Source organism: Nelumbo nucifera, chromosome 5, assembly GCF_055504915.1.
Source record: "Nelumbo nucifera cultivar China Antique chromosome 5, China Antique-T2T, whole genome shotgun sequence".
NCBI classification, from domain to species: Eukaryota; Viridiplantae; Streptophyta; class Magnoliopsida; order Proteales; family Nelumbonaceae; genus Nelumbo; species Nelumbo nucifera.
The window spans coordinates 19,145,678-19,161,819 of NC_142653.1; the positions used below are offsets into that span (position 1 = coordinate 19,145,678).

The 16,142-nt window shown below is 38.2% G+C and overlaps 2 protein-coding genes across 5 annotated transcripts; both read left to right on the forward strand.

The window, feature by feature from the left end:
* The first annotated feature begins 840 nt into the window (after positions 1 to 840).
* On the forward strand, positions 841 to 3,590 carry LOC104595598 (epoxide hydrolase 1-like). The gene is made up of 4 exons (XM_010256388.3): positions 841 to 1,332; positions 1,421 to 1,603; positions 2,727 to 2,968; positions 3,089 to 3,590. The coding sequence occupies exons 1-4, from the start codon at positions 1,024 to 1,026 to the stop codon at positions 3,336 to 3,338; spliced, it is 984 nt and encodes a 327-aa protein (XP_010254690.1). The 5' UTR covers positions 841 to 1,023; the 3' UTR covers positions 3,339 to 3,590.
* A 2,597-nt stretch (positions 3,591 to 6,187) lies between these two features.
* LOC104595599 (Tetrapyrrole (Corrin/Porphyrin) Methylase) lies at positions 6,188 to 15,265 on the forward strand. 4 transcript variants are annotated; one of them, XM_088886984.1, is made up of 10 exons: positions 6,188 to 6,513; positions 7,584 to 7,651; positions 9,640 to 9,736; positions 9,825 to 9,953; positions 10,148 to 10,256; positions 10,363 to 10,507; positions 11,647 to 11,689; positions 12,514 to 12,678; positions 14,017 to 14,145; positions 14,984 to 15,265. In XM_088886984.1, the coding sequence occupies exons 1-9, from the start codon at positions 6,280 to 6,282 to the stop codon at positions 14,131 to 14,133; spliced, it is 1,107 nt and encodes a 368-aa protein (XP_088743110.1). In that variant the 5' UTR covers positions 6,188 to 6,279; the 3' UTR covers positions 14,134 to 14,145; positions 14,984 to 15,265. The 4 variants fall into 4 exon arrangements, with proteins under 4 accessions (XP_088743110.1, XP_010254693.1, XP_010254692.1 ...); XM_010256390.3 differs by having other exon boundaries at positions 6,204 to 6,513; positions 12,505 to 12,678; positions 14,907 to 15,265; XM_010256389.3 differs by having other exon boundaries at positions 6,206 to 6,513; positions 12,505 to 12,678.
* The last annotated feature ends 877 nt before the right edge of the window (positions 15,266 to 16,142 follow it).

The window sequence follows — 16,142 nt, forward strand, 5'->3', positions numbered from 1 at the left end:
TGATTTGCATTTTCTGCTTGTTTTAGGATTGGATAGTCCCACTTTTAACGTCTAAAAAATTGCAATATCAAACGTATGTGAAAGCAGTAAGAAAAAAAAAAAAAAAAAACAGGTGGTCACACCTCTAGGTGGGAAACTGAATAAACTCTCTCATAACTTAATACTTTATGTACAGGTGTGACTTGGCGGAGGCTTTGGCCTGATTTCATTATTTTTATATTAGTGGGTCTCACTTGTTCACAGGTGGAGCCCACTTATTCACTTCTCTCTCTCTCTAAAATAGTTATTTTTATTTAATAATTAATATATAAAAATATTAATTACAGGTGGGTTTCTCTTAAAATTCCCACTTGTTCACGTCTCTCTCTCTCTCACGGAACCATCAAGGATTCGATGTCGTCCATTTTTGGCCTTATGGTGGCATTTTCTCAATAGTTAAAGGTCAAAAAAGATCTTTTCTAAAACCTAGGATCAAAATTCGTCTTTTTCCCAAAGTTGAAGGGTCACTTAGAGCCAAAAATCCCTTTTTTTTTGTAAAGTTTAGATATATATATATCAATAGAATTGGGAATATGTCAAGACTAATCTCTTATGCCCATCTTTATGGATCTAAGTCTTGAAAAATCACAGTTGGGGCGAAGTTGACAATCGGTGACAGGGATGTGGGATTTCACAAGTTAGGCAGACTAAGTACAAGTAGGAGCTTTAAAAACTTTGGTACCAAACAATGAAGATGTTTTCATTGATCGCTACAATTATATCCAAAGAAATTCTCTCTTTCTTCAATAATCCATATCTAATGTGAGAATGTGATCCATTTTATTTCTTCTTTGTTTTTCTTTTGCCTATTGGAGCAAAAGTTTCAATGTATTGCCACGACTATAAATCCCAAGTATGACCAGATACTTTTCCAAATTAAAGTAGACAAAGGCGCCAACTTTGAACACTAAAGAGTCTTTCGCGTATACTTAAGTGAAGATACAAGGAAAGAAAGAAAGAAGAAAAAAAGAAGAGCAACAGAGAATGAGGAGGAAGAAGAAAAGGAAAATCATGAGTGACCCAGAGCAGCGAAAGGTCCAAACAAACGGAATATGGATGAACATAGCAGAGCAAGGAAGTGGGCCTCTTGTTCTTCTTCTCCATGGCTTTCCACAGCTTTGCATCTCATGGAATTACCAGATAACTGAACTGGCCAAACACGGTTTTCATGTGGTTGCACCTGATATGCGAGGCTACGGTGGTACAGATTCTCCCCCCAATCCTGCCTCCTACACACTCTTCCATCTCGTAGGGGATCTTATTGGCCTTCTCGATGAACTTGGCCAAGAACAGGTAACTAACTCTGCTTAGCAGTTTTTGGTTTTTGCCAATTACTGACTGATCTACTCTCTGTTCACGTTGTTGATGAATTCTGTAACAGGCTTTTGTGGTTGGGCATGACTGGGGAGCTGAGGTCGCATGGCATCTATGTCTCTTCAGGCCGGACAGAGTCAGAGCCCTCGTAAACTTGGGCGTCCCTTTTCGCCCACGCTCCCCTACAGCCAAGCCCGTTGAGTTGATGAGCCACATGTTTGGAGAAGGATTCTACCTCTGTCAATACCAAGTAAGAACAGCCACGAAACCATTTGATAAGCATTGTCGAGTGATCACAGCTTGTCTAGTTAAACTTTTTATTGATCAAGATACCCATCTTCTTTTTCTAATGAGATTATGTAGAGTCCATGAAAATTTTATTTTTTCTAATACCCATTTTCGAGGCGAATCAATAATTTTGGAAGAGCAATTTTTTGCTCTTAATATCAATAAAAGTAATAATTTTCATATAATATCAATTAAGGGTAGACAGTACTGTTGCTCGTCTTCCTAAGCTAACAAAGAAAGAATTCCCTGTGCCAAACTGAAAATCTCATGATCTGGATTCGAAAACACAGACATTGAGAATCATGAGAGAAAAGAGAATCGTGAGACGAAAGTGGTTTCGTTACTTGAAGTCGCAATGGCGGTGGGGGTTTGGAGGTTTCCATGAGAGAGAGAGACTGGGCGAAGTGAAGCCAGGAGTTAAACCGATGAACTGCAAGGAGTGCGGTTTTTGTTTTCCATCCCATTTACTGCTTTGAGAGAGGAGAGAAGAGAAGAAAACAGGAGTGGTTTCAGGGAAGTTCATTTTAGGCGGTTTATCACCAGAAATTCCTGATTTTCCGGTGTTGGAACAGCACTTTGGAGAGGAGGTCAATGTCCAGATCCTTTTTATGTTATTTTCCTTATAACAGGAGTGGCTTCAGCCTGTTTCAACTGTGGCTTCAGCCTTTTTACATGATTTTTACCGGTTTTATTTCAGATTTTTCACTTTTCTTTCTCATGGTGAGGAATCGTGCAGCTATATCGATTCATCTCTTAAAACATTGAAACTCTTCTTTGCCACAGGGAACTCTTTCTTTATTAGTGGAGGAAGACCAACAAGAGTAATGTATAATGCTCTTAATTGATATTTTTCTTAAAAAGTTATCTTATTTTAATTATTATTATTTTTATTGATATTAAGGGCAAAAAGTTGCCCTTATCGACTAAAAGCCTAATAATTTTCCCAATTAATAGAAATTGATAATATTGGGTGAGACAAAATTGTCCATTTTAACAATTTTTCTATAATGGACAAGTGCATTTCCTCAACAGGGCTTTGGGGAGACTATTTGATAGACTGATCTGTAGTATGATCGCCATTATAGGAGCCAGGGAGGGCAGAACTAGCCTTTGCTCGTTATGATTGTTTGACTGTTCTGAAAAAGCTTCTACTACTGGGTGCACCTGATCTTCTCACTGCTCCTTCTGGTGTTGAGATCATTGATTTTCTCGACACCCCAGCATCACTCCCACCATGGATTACAGAGGAAGAACTCCGACGTTCTGCCAGCAAGTTCCAAAGCTCCGGCTTCACTGGCCCTTTGAACTATTATCGAGCAATGGACAAGTAAGACAACCGATCACTTTGTATCTCTATTTTTTCAACCCATTAGTAAGTAATAGTCGCCACATGAACTGAAAGATTTCAGTGTGGAAAAGAACTCAGTTCACCTCTCTGTCTCCGTAGGAATTGGGAGCTTCTTAAACCATGGCAAGGATCAAAAATTACAGTTCCGACAAAGTTTATAGTTGGCAATAAGGATGTTGGGTTTCAAGCATTCGGCATGAAGGAGTACATAGAGGGAGGAGAATTCAAAGCATTGGTACCAAACCTTGAAGTTGTTATCATCGACGGTCACCATTATATTCAACAGGAGAAGGCTGAAGAAGTCACTCGTGAAATTCTCTCCTTTTTCAGTTCTTTCTCTCCCATGTAACTGATTTCTTTCTTGGATATCTTGGCGTTGTTTGTTAGAATATATTGCTTTGCTCTTGCTCCTTGTTAAAGCATAACTCTTAAAATTCTGTAACATAGATGTAGAAGACACTGTTCAAATGTGTCAAGTTAGTACCCGATAACTTTTAAACGGGTCACTACAGTACCTAAACGTTCAAAAAGTGTTAAGTTGGTCATTACGGTTAATCGACCATCACTAATCTGTTGAAAATGTCAAAACTATTCTTCAAAAGAAGACACTGTTTATTGTCTTCCACTTGAGACTGAACCGTTATCTTCAAAGAAAAAAAAGAGAAAAAACATGAAATATGATAGAGGGAAACAATAACCGAAAGCAAAAAAATAACTAAACAATAATGCATTTCAGATCTAATGGTACAAGACAATGACTTCATTAGCCTAGAATCTCAAACATTCAGTCTTAAAGTAGAGTACAATGAACAATGTCTTTTCTTGAAGGGTAATTTTAACATTTTTAACAAATAACTAACGATCCATTAATAACAATGACCAATTTAACACTTTTTGAAAATTTAGATACTGCATTGAAGGGTAATTTTAAAAGTTTGGATAGTAACATACTACCCCAAAATTCAAGTTACTAAATTAGAATTTTCCCTTCGCCATTTCACTCGATTATTAATTTATTATATACTATATGGGGCCGACTGCTCGTTGTAGCATTTGGAATCATAGAATGCAATGTTGATAAAAACACATTGGACTCTAGATTCAACTGATTAATTCAGACTTTCGGTGCAATTCGAGCTGGTATGCCGGTAAGGCCAACTCCTATTTCTTTTTCTTTCTTTTAATTAGCCGGCCTTATGCTTGAATTTAGCCAAGTCCACTCTGTCCAAATAAAACAAAGAGTCAAAATATTGGTATCACGTATCATATAGATAAACTAGGATGGAGATAAATATGGCGCTATGCTCTTGAATATTGATGAGGGCGGATTTGGCCCTCCAATGATATTGTGACACATGGTACTTCAGAACAATTAGGTGACACTCGGAGCCATTTTGACAATAACTTGCCTTAGCCAAGTTGATGATGTCCCACTTGGTGGCCTGGCACTGGCGCAAGCTGGAAGCCTGGCACTAGCGCGACCTAGCGGCTTGGCCCTGGCGTGACCTGGCGGCTTGGCCCTGGCGCGAGTTGGCAGCCTGGCACAGGCGCGACCTGGCGGCCTGGCACAAGCACTGACCTGGCGGCCTGGCCCAGGCGCGACCTGGCAGCCTGACACAGGCGCCGACTTGGCGACTTGGCACATGCGCCGACCTGGTGACTTGCAAGACGTGTTCGCTGACGAATTCAACATGCATATCCAAACACTCCTACGATCCTTGGAAGTTGGCCCACGTGCCGAATGATCCGGAGGGTGGTCAATGTGCATGGCGGTTACCTCAAGGAATCTCGGACCACTTAGACGACTTCTCAAAAATCTCAGATATGATGCGTGAAGCCCACGCCAAACAATGCCTATATAAGGGCACCAACCCCAATGACATGGGGGCAAGTAAGCAAATTCTAGTTCTCATACTTTGTGATTTTTAGTTTGCAGTCTACCATGAGAGTACTGACTTAAGCATCGGAGCGACCTCGCCGGGTTAGCCACCTCGGGTCTTCTGACATTTGGTTCCTTGCAGGTCTCTAAAGAGCAACGAAGCTCATCAATCCAGCTCGACACCTCACAGGCATCTTGGCACCTGGTCAACTCGGCACCTCACAGGCAACTCACCACCTAGTTAGCTCGGCACCTCATAGGCAACTCGGCACTATAGTCAGCTCGCCACCTAGCCTGCCTAGCTCGATTCAGCTCGACAGTCAAAGTTCTCCACTTCGGCCTGAGTCATCGACCACTTGGAAGCAGACCAAATGACGAGGTACTTAGCCAAAAAATCAATACATCAATAAAAATCGATTAATCAAATATGTATACATAGGGTGATAAGAGAGAAATTTGAAGCAAATTAAAGCAAAAATATTTTAAAATTCACAAATTCTTCATTTACACTCCCATACTTTTGTATTGGCTCAATTTGAAAAGAATATAAATACAAATATATATAAAATAATACAAAATATAAGGTTTTGCATTTTATTTCTTCCAAATCGAGCTATTAGTGCAAATGAAATTGCAAAGCAAACATAGTCTCAATGTTCATATGCGTTCAGTATTTTCAAATTTGGTGGATAATTGAGCAGGTATAGACAATAGACCTCTTAAATTTGGTGCATGATTTTCGAATCGCACTTGATCCAGATGGTCGGACCGTTTGGCTTGGGAATCAGTCCCTAGCCAAAAACCATTGAATCGGTCAATGACCTGTTGACATGGGTGGTCGAACTATCAATTCGCTCAATGGTTTTGGCTGTTTTTTATTTTTAAATTTTTATTGTCAGAACAAACCATCCATTTAAATCGAACGGTTGAACCATCGACCCAAAAATCGGTGGCCAAAACGATTCCATTTCTGGGTTGTTGTTTTTTAAAACCATGATTTGGTGATATTAAACCAGTCTCCTTCCAATATGGACAAGGAATAGGCTAATATGGACAAGGAGAGTGAAAACGTGGCAAATCAGAGGGTGCCTATTACATGCTTAATGCGATTATTATACTAATTTGGGTCGCGACATGGTATTATGGTGTCGGTGCCTTGGTGGATCTCAACCAAACCACATCTCAATGCTGAACCCTGAAAGTGAGTCCTGGGCCTCCTGGCCGGGCATCGGCCTAGGGGTGACAACTGACAAATCAAATCTCGGCCAGGGACCTACTTTGGGCTGGGCCTGGTTGGGTTAGGTTCGCCCGATCCAAGTTCACCCCTTAATCCGTGCCCGCGCCACTTCAGCGCACATTGAACAAATACTGTGTGCATGTGAGAGAGAGAGAGAGAGAAAGAGAGAAGGAAATGGCGATGCTCATCCTCCGAGTTCCACGGGTGTTTCCTTTGGCTCCAACTGTTCTCTTATGGCGTTCGAGATTTCCCAACCTCGTTTATGATGTAACAGTAGCAACTTCCATGCCTCTCCCTCTCCTTTACTTTTCTATTCTGTACCGTAGAAATGGCGTCTTATCCTTCTGTTCGAGTTCGCAAAACCCCACGGAAACCACCGTACTTAGCTCAGATGAAACCTCAAAAGGGGTGAGATACTTATCTTTATTCATATTCTCCATCTTTGCGGGTATCTGAATTATTTCATGAACTCCAAGCAATGTTTCTGATTCAATACATGCGCTGCACTTGGAACACATTGAGTCCTTAGTTGGAATTTTGTTTTCTTCTCAATACTCATGTGATCCTAGAAAACTATTTACATATTTTGTTAGAAAATTAAATTGGAAGTCACTTAGCTCTGTTTTTTTTTAATATATAGTGTGATTTCATTAACGAGAAAGGATAAGAGAGTACCAAAGACTCCTATACAAAATCTACATGGCCTACTAGCAATGCCACATATACATTACATACAATTTTTCATGCCTTGGATGCTCAAAAATAATACTTCTCCAGTCATTACAAAAGTTGAAGTTCAATCCTATAACTCCTCTATATGGATTCCCAAAAGTAGACGAGGCATTCAATTCTGCCCATAACAGCGGTTCTCTCTTTAAAGATTCTTTTATTTCATTTCTTCCATATACACAATACACCAATAAATAGTAAAGCCTACCCAGTTCCAGAAGATTTACCTTCTCTTTGAAACACTTGGTAGGCCAGGAATAGATCAGGGATATGATGTAAGAGCTTGATAAAATGCAACCAAATGCCATTCAGTTCTAAATTTAGTCAAGTAAAGTTTCATTCATACAGATAACTTGACAACCTATAAAAAAATGGAAGCTATTGGTTACATCCCTTCAAATGAAACACTATTTATTGGTCGTTTTTATGAATTTAAGCACAATGATACAAAGAAGATAATTTGATAGATGGACCTACCATGAGTCTCAAACTATCAATGTTCTCCATATTGATGGAGCTTCAATGTAGTCCTTTCTGACATTTATATTTGCATTTGCAAAGTTCAAAAGGAGGTTTTCTTTTCTTGAAATTGATCTTTACTTGATACTTATGTGGCCTAATAGGTTTGTAGTACTTGGCATCCATCTCTTGCTGAGCATATTTGATGCATGAGTTACTATTTTTTGTACATTTTATTTTATTGTAGTTTTCAATTTAAGTGATGCTGGTATGGAATAATGTTCTTGCAGAGCCCTCTGAAGTCTGGTTTATACCTTGTAGCAACACCAATTGGCAACCTTGAAGACATTACCTTACGGTATATTTTGTATTTATGGAATGTGGGAAATTTTTACCAAGTGTCAGATATGTTTATTATTTACTTGTTAGTTATCTTATTGGCCACAATAATATTTGCATAAATAATATGTATGTACTTTCAACATGCATGTATGCATAAAGACAAACTTAAAAAAAAATCATTAGTCTTACATCTGAAATTCTTTCCTTACAGGTATATGTCAATTTGTTGGACAGATTTATGGATGAAGGATATTACTATTCCCATCTCATTATCTGATAGGGATCTAAGATACTATTTTCCTAACAAACATAAGAAAAGATGTTCCAAAGAAAAGAAAAGACATTCTCTAAAGGATGGTTGTAAATTCACTTTCCATTTGCTAACCTCATGCTCTTTTTTAGCTAATTCAAGAGCATTTATTTTCTTTATTTGGTGTCTGGTCGGTGCGTCCAGTTACTATTTACAACTTCCTCAGGCCTTTGTTCATTTTCTTGGAGGAAAAAGATTATATTAGAGATGCCTTAGAGCTGTAGTTTTATGGTCAATATGGGAAGAAAGAGACTGAAATATTTGATAACAAAATGATCACTAAAGTAGCCATTACTTAAATCATTATAGCAGAATGGTTCACTAGATCCAGTCAAGGGAAGTATTTGGGGGCATCAGCATGGATGATGATGTAAGGGGTTGGCAGCATGTTGTTGCTTCATCTACTAGTACTAGATGAGTGCAAAGTATTCCATCTTAGTCACCACTCCATTTAATTCCGTGAAACTTAATTTTGATTGACATATCTTTGGTAATCCTCAAAATTCGGGTATAAGAAAGGGCACTAAGGGATCATGATGGTTAGATGTTGATTGTATATTCAACTCATAATGGCAATGGAAATTCAAGTAAGGTTACACTAATATTTTTGCTTCAAGGACTGCAAATAGTGGTATTAATGGGTTATAACAGATTGAAAATTGAAGTGGATTCTCAAGTTGTAATGAAGTGGACGAGGGGGAGTAATGTAATCCCTTGTTTATATCCCCACACTATGAGGGAGGTGCAGTCTTTAGCATCCACAGCTTGAAGGCCTCCTTTAGAAGGTCTGCTAAGTCCCTGGCAGATTTATTAGTTAGATAGGGAACAGGGAACTAGTAGGGATGAAACACATTTAGGTCTTATCTCCAGAGGGTGGACTAATGGCTTTGCTGCATATTCATGGAGTCTTCTATTTGTTGCAGTGTTTTAAAAGGCGTGGGAGGCGTGCCTCCAGGCGAGGTGCTCCCAAAACGCACTGAGGCGTATGCCAGAGGTGCTGACACCTCTGAGGCGTATGCCTCATGTGCTTTTTTCATGAGGCGTGCTAGAGGTGTATGCCTCATGCACACCTCATATAAAAAGACTGAAAAAAAAAGAAAAAAGAAAAAAGGAAAGGAAAGGAAAGGAAAAGAAAGGGAAGGGAAAGAAAAAGAAAGAGAAGAAAAAAAAGAGAGAAAAGGAAAGGGAAGGGAAGAAAAGATAAGGGGAAAGAAATTGGTCTGCCCCCGGCCCCTTCAACTAGTGTTGTGCATCTTTATTCTTCTTAATATAAAAGGTTTTTATTAAAAGTAAAGAAAAAAATGAGATCCCCCCTTCTTCTTCTTCTTCCTCCTCCTCCTCTTCCTCTTCCTTCTTCCTTTTGACCCCCCTCCTCTTAAGGAGGCTTGTGCCTCCTTGTGTTCGGGAGGCTTACACCTCTTACATTCTGAACTACGCCTCATGCCTCTAGGTAGTGGAATGCCTCGTGTCATGCCTCTGTGTTTTAAAACATTGGTTTGTTGATATTTGGAGTATCAAGCTGGTCTCTAGCCTATATGAATGATTTCTTGTATCTATTCTCTTGATTTTTCATCAATAACATCTCTTTATCAGGGGAAAAAGATATGATCGAAGAAGTTTAAACATAATAACTTAATAAATTGTCTTGTTTTTCTGACTGTCATTTCCTTACCCATGCTAAACCACTGATGCAGTGCTCTGCGCATCTTAAGATCAGCGGATGTTATACTTTCAGAGGACACAAGACATTCAGGAAAGTTGCTTCAGCACTACAATATTAAGACCCCCCTTGTAAGTACTCATGTGACTTATTTTATGTAATTGAATGGTCGTTTATATAGCTTTGAATTTCTTCTAATAGCAGTTTTTAGGTTTTCAGCTGAGTTATCATAAATTCAATGAATCTCAACGAGAAAAAACAATATTGAGGAGGTTGCAACAGGGTGATGTCGTGGCACTGATCAGTGATGCCGGGTCACCAGGTATCAGTGACCCTGGTACAGAACTGGTGAGTATCTGTTAGGTTCTAAATTTCCTCAAGGTAATATTGTAGTACAAACTTGAAATTGCTTGCACTGCACTCTTCTATTTTTTGTTGGATCTTGCAGTGCCTTACATGTTAGTTAATGAGTGAAATTGGAACTTGGAAAGTTCATTTATTGTGACTACTTTTCTGAAAATAAATTCTTCCACTTGGTGCAGGTAAAGTTATGTATAAATGAGAAAATTCCTGTTATTCCTATCCCTGGGCCTTCTGCTTGTATAGCAGCTCTGTCTGCCTCGGGTTTGGACACTGATGGATTTAAATTTGGTGATATGTTCAGGAACTTGACTCTTATATTGGGCACTGTCAAATTTCCCAGAGGCACTATTAATAAAACTCTTTTTGATGACCTTTTTCACATTTACTGCTGCAGTTGGATTTCTTCCTAAGCAAGCTAGATCAAGAAGAGAGAAACTGCAGGTTTGTGCTGATGAAACTGCAACACAGATATTCTTTGTTCCTCCACACAAGCTTCATCAATTTCTTGAAGAAACCTCTTCATTCTTCAGTGACTCAAGGTAAAATGTGAGGCCTTGCTGATCAATACTTCAAATTGGTTTTTTTTTTTTTTTTATCAAAACCTCCAAAAGTTTTGAATTATCTTTTTATATACTTCAAATTGAATTTTTTTATCAATACTTCAAATTGAATTTTTCCTGATCAAATACACATAATCACATTTTTATGCAAAAGATTCATGCATAGGGAAGCCCAGTGCACAAGGCTCCCGCCAATGCAGGGTCTGGGGAGGGACAGATGTATGCAGCCTTACTCCTGCAGATACACAGGGAGGCTGTTTCCAAGATTTGCACCCTGGTCACCCAGGACCAAGGCCCACCCTCACATAAAATTCATGCATAATTAACCTAAAATTTCTCTGGATGTATCATGAACCAGCTATATTTGTCCATGGTTCATATTTGCCATATTGGATATTAAATTTGGTATTTTTTAATATAGATATCACCAAGTTCATAAGTATCCATTTGCAAACTTGCAATTATGAGCAACCTTTTGTCTAGTGACAGGATCTGGCTATATAGTATTTTAGAGACTTGGTAATTGGTCTGGAAAACCATAACCATCTAAAAATCTTTTAGGTGGCTTAACTTGTTAGACTGGTCACTGGTCTAACTGGATTGCAGAAACAATACAAAAACAAGACAACCATAAAGGCATTTCCTCAGCATGCGAAAGCACAAAATGGAATTACACTCCTTTACTTTAACTAAGGCTATGTTTTTTTGATGAATTGTAACTAAGGCTATGTTTGGTTTGAAGGAAAAGGTAGGGAAAGGCAGGGAAACCTATACAAGGTTTGTAAAAGTTTCCCTACCTTTCCCTACTTTTTCCTTCAAACCAAACACAGCCTAAGGGTTGGAGATATGGTTATTTTTGAGTTACCCTGACAGATCTCCATGCGTTTGATATTGTCTTGTAATATTTAGATTCTATAATTTCAGGCTGTTCCAAAACAGGTTTCAATGAAAAGAATGAAAGAGCGATAAGGGGATAAACAGCACAAAAATTTTTGTTTCTTTTTCCCTGAACTTGTTACTACATGTGCAACTATGACATATTCTTGCAATCAATATCAGTAAGAGATGCACAACTAAGAATTTATGATGATGGCCTCTTTTGGATTTTTGCACTGCAGACAATGTGTCATAGCTCGAGAGATCACAAAACTTCATGAAGAGGTAAATGTGGTCCCCCATTTCTTGTGTTTTGTCTGTTTATTACAGATTTGAATGCCATCATCTATTAAATATTTTTACTGATGTTCTATCGTGAAGTGCAGTTCTTCCTATATCTCATATGATACCTCCATGATAGACGGATTTATTATGGAGCTTATTTATTTTATTTTAACCATCCTCAGTCATTCTTTTGGGTTTGGTGGTTTGTTGAGATAATTTGACATGTATCTAACATTCTCTATATTGTAAGATCCTAGGATGATACAAGTTTAAGAGAGCCAGATATCTTTTATTGCAAATTAGGTGCACTTCGCTAGTTCTAGAACTAACCTTGAACAGGCTGTACAGCTAGATGATGCATGGAGCAGTATCCATGCATGAGCAAGAAAAAAATGTTTTAGCATCTATATAGCCAACCCTAAATAGTTGTGTCAGGTTGGAAGCCATATAAAAGCTTTCAACCAAGACAATATATAGCCAACCTAAATAAAATTAAGGCTGAGTTGAGCTTAGTGGAGATTTCAGTCATTAATCATAAGCCTAAAGTAGTTTGAAGAAACTTCATCTGAAAAGTGTGAGGAAACATGTTTTGTAGTATTAGTTGAAGTTCTTTATCAACATTATTGGTCAAATCAATGAATTTTCCTGCACTATTTGAAGATCCTTGGGTCCTTAGTCTAGCAAGCTTGACATGCTATTTCAAATGCTTCAATGAGTTAGAGGTCCATCTCCTATGGATTGGTTCACATCACATATATTGCAATGACAAATATTCCTTTTATGTGGTTCTTGAACTAATAGAGATAATGCCCCAGTTTTGGCAGGGCACTTTAGGGGAAGCAAAAGCGGCATTCTCAACTCACCAACCAAAGGGAGAAATCACACTCTTGATTGAAGGAAAGGCTAAATCAATTGTTGAAGCTCCATCAGAAGCTCAACTGGAGTGTGAACTGAGAGATCTGATCTCCCATGGCCATAGCCTTTCCACGGTAATCAAGTCTTTTGGCTTATTAAATTTATTTATTTTTTTACTTTGTGTGTATTTTTTTTTGGTTACAAATCATGGGCATAAATTGGGGTAGTTCCTGATAATTACATTACTTAAAACCATATAGGTCTTTATAAACTGGAGGCGTTATAATCAAATGTGCCATTTAGGTTCTGGATTTTACATTTAAGCATCTCTTTCAGAAATGATGTTGAAATAGCATAAATCATTTTGAAGTTGATCGGACTTGGGGATGCCATCAGTATTTGACTGCCTAAATCTAAATCCCTAATCCAATTTGATGCCAATTGCAAATCTCAAATATAATTGGACCAAATATGGATCCTCCCCATTACAACCTAACATTACCATATCTATGTTATTTGCACACAAGTAACTTGTATAAAGTTGATTTTACCATCTTATTTTTTACTAATGTGTTTAACTACAAGCCTCTTGGAAATTATTCACTTTTTAAGAAAGGTGTAAGATTGTATTCAAAAGGAGGGTGAGCTTCCCTCAGAGCATGTACAAGAGTAGATGAGGCTGTTCATGAAGAGAAAAGAAATATGGACAAAAAACAGCCCTGGCTTCAAAAAATCTAATCAAGGCACAAAAAGATCATAAAGATGACTTGGTTCAATTGTATTTAAAGTGACTATATATTTCAAATTCTGAAACTCATGGCAGCCAGCCCAAGCAATGACATTGACACCTCTCAATCTTGTCCACTATAGCTTCCCTTGGCATCACTGCACCCTCAAAGATTATCCTGTTGCGCCCTTTCCACAATGTCTAACAAGCGGCAATGGGGACCAGCTTATTTGTAACTCATTTAATAATAAATGTAGAGCCATTTCCAGTTCAATTTTATTAATAATGTTTTATCCAGATCAATTTTGCTTATTTGATTAATGATATGATATATGAATTTGCTCCTATTCCAACCAAATTTAATAGATAGGATAGGATTCAATTCATACCCAAATTATTATTAGGATCAAGCTCATATCCAGGTTATACGAACTGGATCTGGGCCATTGGCAGCCCTACAAACCTCCTGTTTGTATTATTGTTCTAGCTGAATGAGCATAGCTTTTGATGGTAAAGCATGGTTCTTTTTAATGAAGCTAGTTACTCTTGAAATATTTTTTCAATAATATAACCAAACACTCCACGTAAAATGTTCTTTATTAAATATAGTTTTGTTTTTCATTTGGTGATCTTTATCTGAGTCATACAGTTTCATCTGATTTAGCCATCTTTTTTTCTAATGTAATACTAGCATGCTTGTTAGGGGGCGACTTTTCTTTTCCTCTCTTATAATTTGGTTGTTTAGGCAGTGAAATTGGTATCTGAGGGAACATCAGTCAAAAGAAAAACAATATATTCTCTTGCACTGAGGAAATTTGGAAAGCCAGTTGAGGCAGAGGATGACTCAAATCAAGATAATTGACTTGTTTGCGTGGTGAGTATCCTTCTACTAAGAACTATGCTTGAATTGCTTTGTTCTATTCTATAGGCTAGTTGATTGGCTTTGGAAAAGAGTTGGAATCTCCTCAGTCCTCCGAACAAAAACTGTCTCAACATGCTTCCAGCATGATCTGTGTCTGCACATCTTGCCATAAGACTGGGACCCACCATGTATGAGATATGCTGACACAGATCATGTTGGAATGTTTTTTGTTGGGAGGAGATCTATACTCTTTGGAAAGTTGCCACAAGCAGCCATGTGCCAAAGGGGTTATCATCCCACAATTAACTAGGAATTACTTATAGCTGCTTTGGTTTCTGCTTTTTACCTTTTGCGGTAATAAGCCGAAATAGGAAACTTGATTTGGTCCTCACAAGACCATGCTCACACTGTTCGCACAGTCCCTTGCAGCCATGCATTGGGAATATCTCCCCATGAAAAAAAAGCATATAAGTACGGAAATATTCCCAATGCACGGCTGTAAAAGGCTGTGAGAACAGTTTGAGTGCGGTCTTGTGAGCACTGAATCCGATCTCCCGAAATAGCCACTATGTAGGCACTTTTTACATGAGGAGACAGATGTAGCAATGTTTTAATGAACAATAACACTAGTGCTGAATTAGCAAGATATCAAGAACCTTGAACATAGGCACCGGCACTCTGGTGATTTTACTTTCAGAATAAATTCCTGAAGTCATTCTAACGAATCTAACCTATTTGTGCTTAAAATAGTAATATACAACTTAATCTGTCAGGACTTTCAAATTACCCCAATACACTAAAGGACTGGCTATGGTGAACTGACAGTTGACTGCTGATGCTGCTTTAACAGAGTACGTGAGACCAGATTACTGGTCTATTTTAAATCATTTGCCAGAAGGTTTCTTGGCCACGCAAGAATTGCCAATATGATCCAAACCATGGAGACCAGTATGCGGATTTAGGGAGGTCATGAAGTCTACTAATTTTTTATTCCAGAATTCCAAACTGCATTAATCTGGAAAATGCATGTTTGTATTATTACATGGATTTTTTTTCCTTCTTGTACATGATCCAGCTTCCTTACCATTGTATGATTCCTATAGAAAAGCTTGCAGCTGCATGTCCTGCCAAATGAGTGTCTTGTCAGTAGAAATGATGCCTTCGTTTTTGACGTGTTAAACACTCTTGGATGTATCCTTACCGAAAAAACACCTCTCGGATGTATCAACTAATGATTCTTTAACAACGTTTGTATGAATGTTTGGGCTTGAGAATCAGAGTACTTACCATAGGTTAGAAAGGTTAACTAAACTACAACCACTTATCTCAATATCAGATTGCGTTCCTTATGTTTTTCTGTTTGATTGGACGAAAATACAAAGGGCATAAGGCTGTATTTGATTTCTGAAAATGCCTTAATTTTAAGGGCACGGGCTCACAGATATATCCAAGATGCCTGAGGGATATGATACTGGAAGAACTTTGACCAAATTTGATGAGTACCAGTTGATCGATTACCACCTCTACAATACCCGTGGTTGATTGTTTGTAACTCTCAGGTATCATCAAGCCTTTTCAGTACCATAGTTGGACAAAAGGCATTACCCAATACCCACTATATTTTTTCACTCCTTTTCTCAGAAATCAAACGCAGCTATTTCCTAGGATACTGAATCATTGATTGCCTGTTTGAATATCTGGAAACCAGCTAAAAACATCAAAATGATCGACTTGGAGGCCTTACAGTTTGAGCCTTGGGGTCATTTTTCAGGAGGGGGAATTTGGGGAAATGTTCTTAAGAAATTCTATTTCGTGGTTCCTGCAATGCCATTTTCCATGGCAACTAAATTTTTGATTGCCATGAAGGTCGGACCAAAGGCATTACCCAATACCCACTACTTTATTTTTTCACTCCTTTTCTCAGAAATCAAACGCAGCTATTTCCTAGGATATTGAATCATTGATTGCCTGTATGAATATCTGGAAACCAGCTAAAAACATCAAAATGA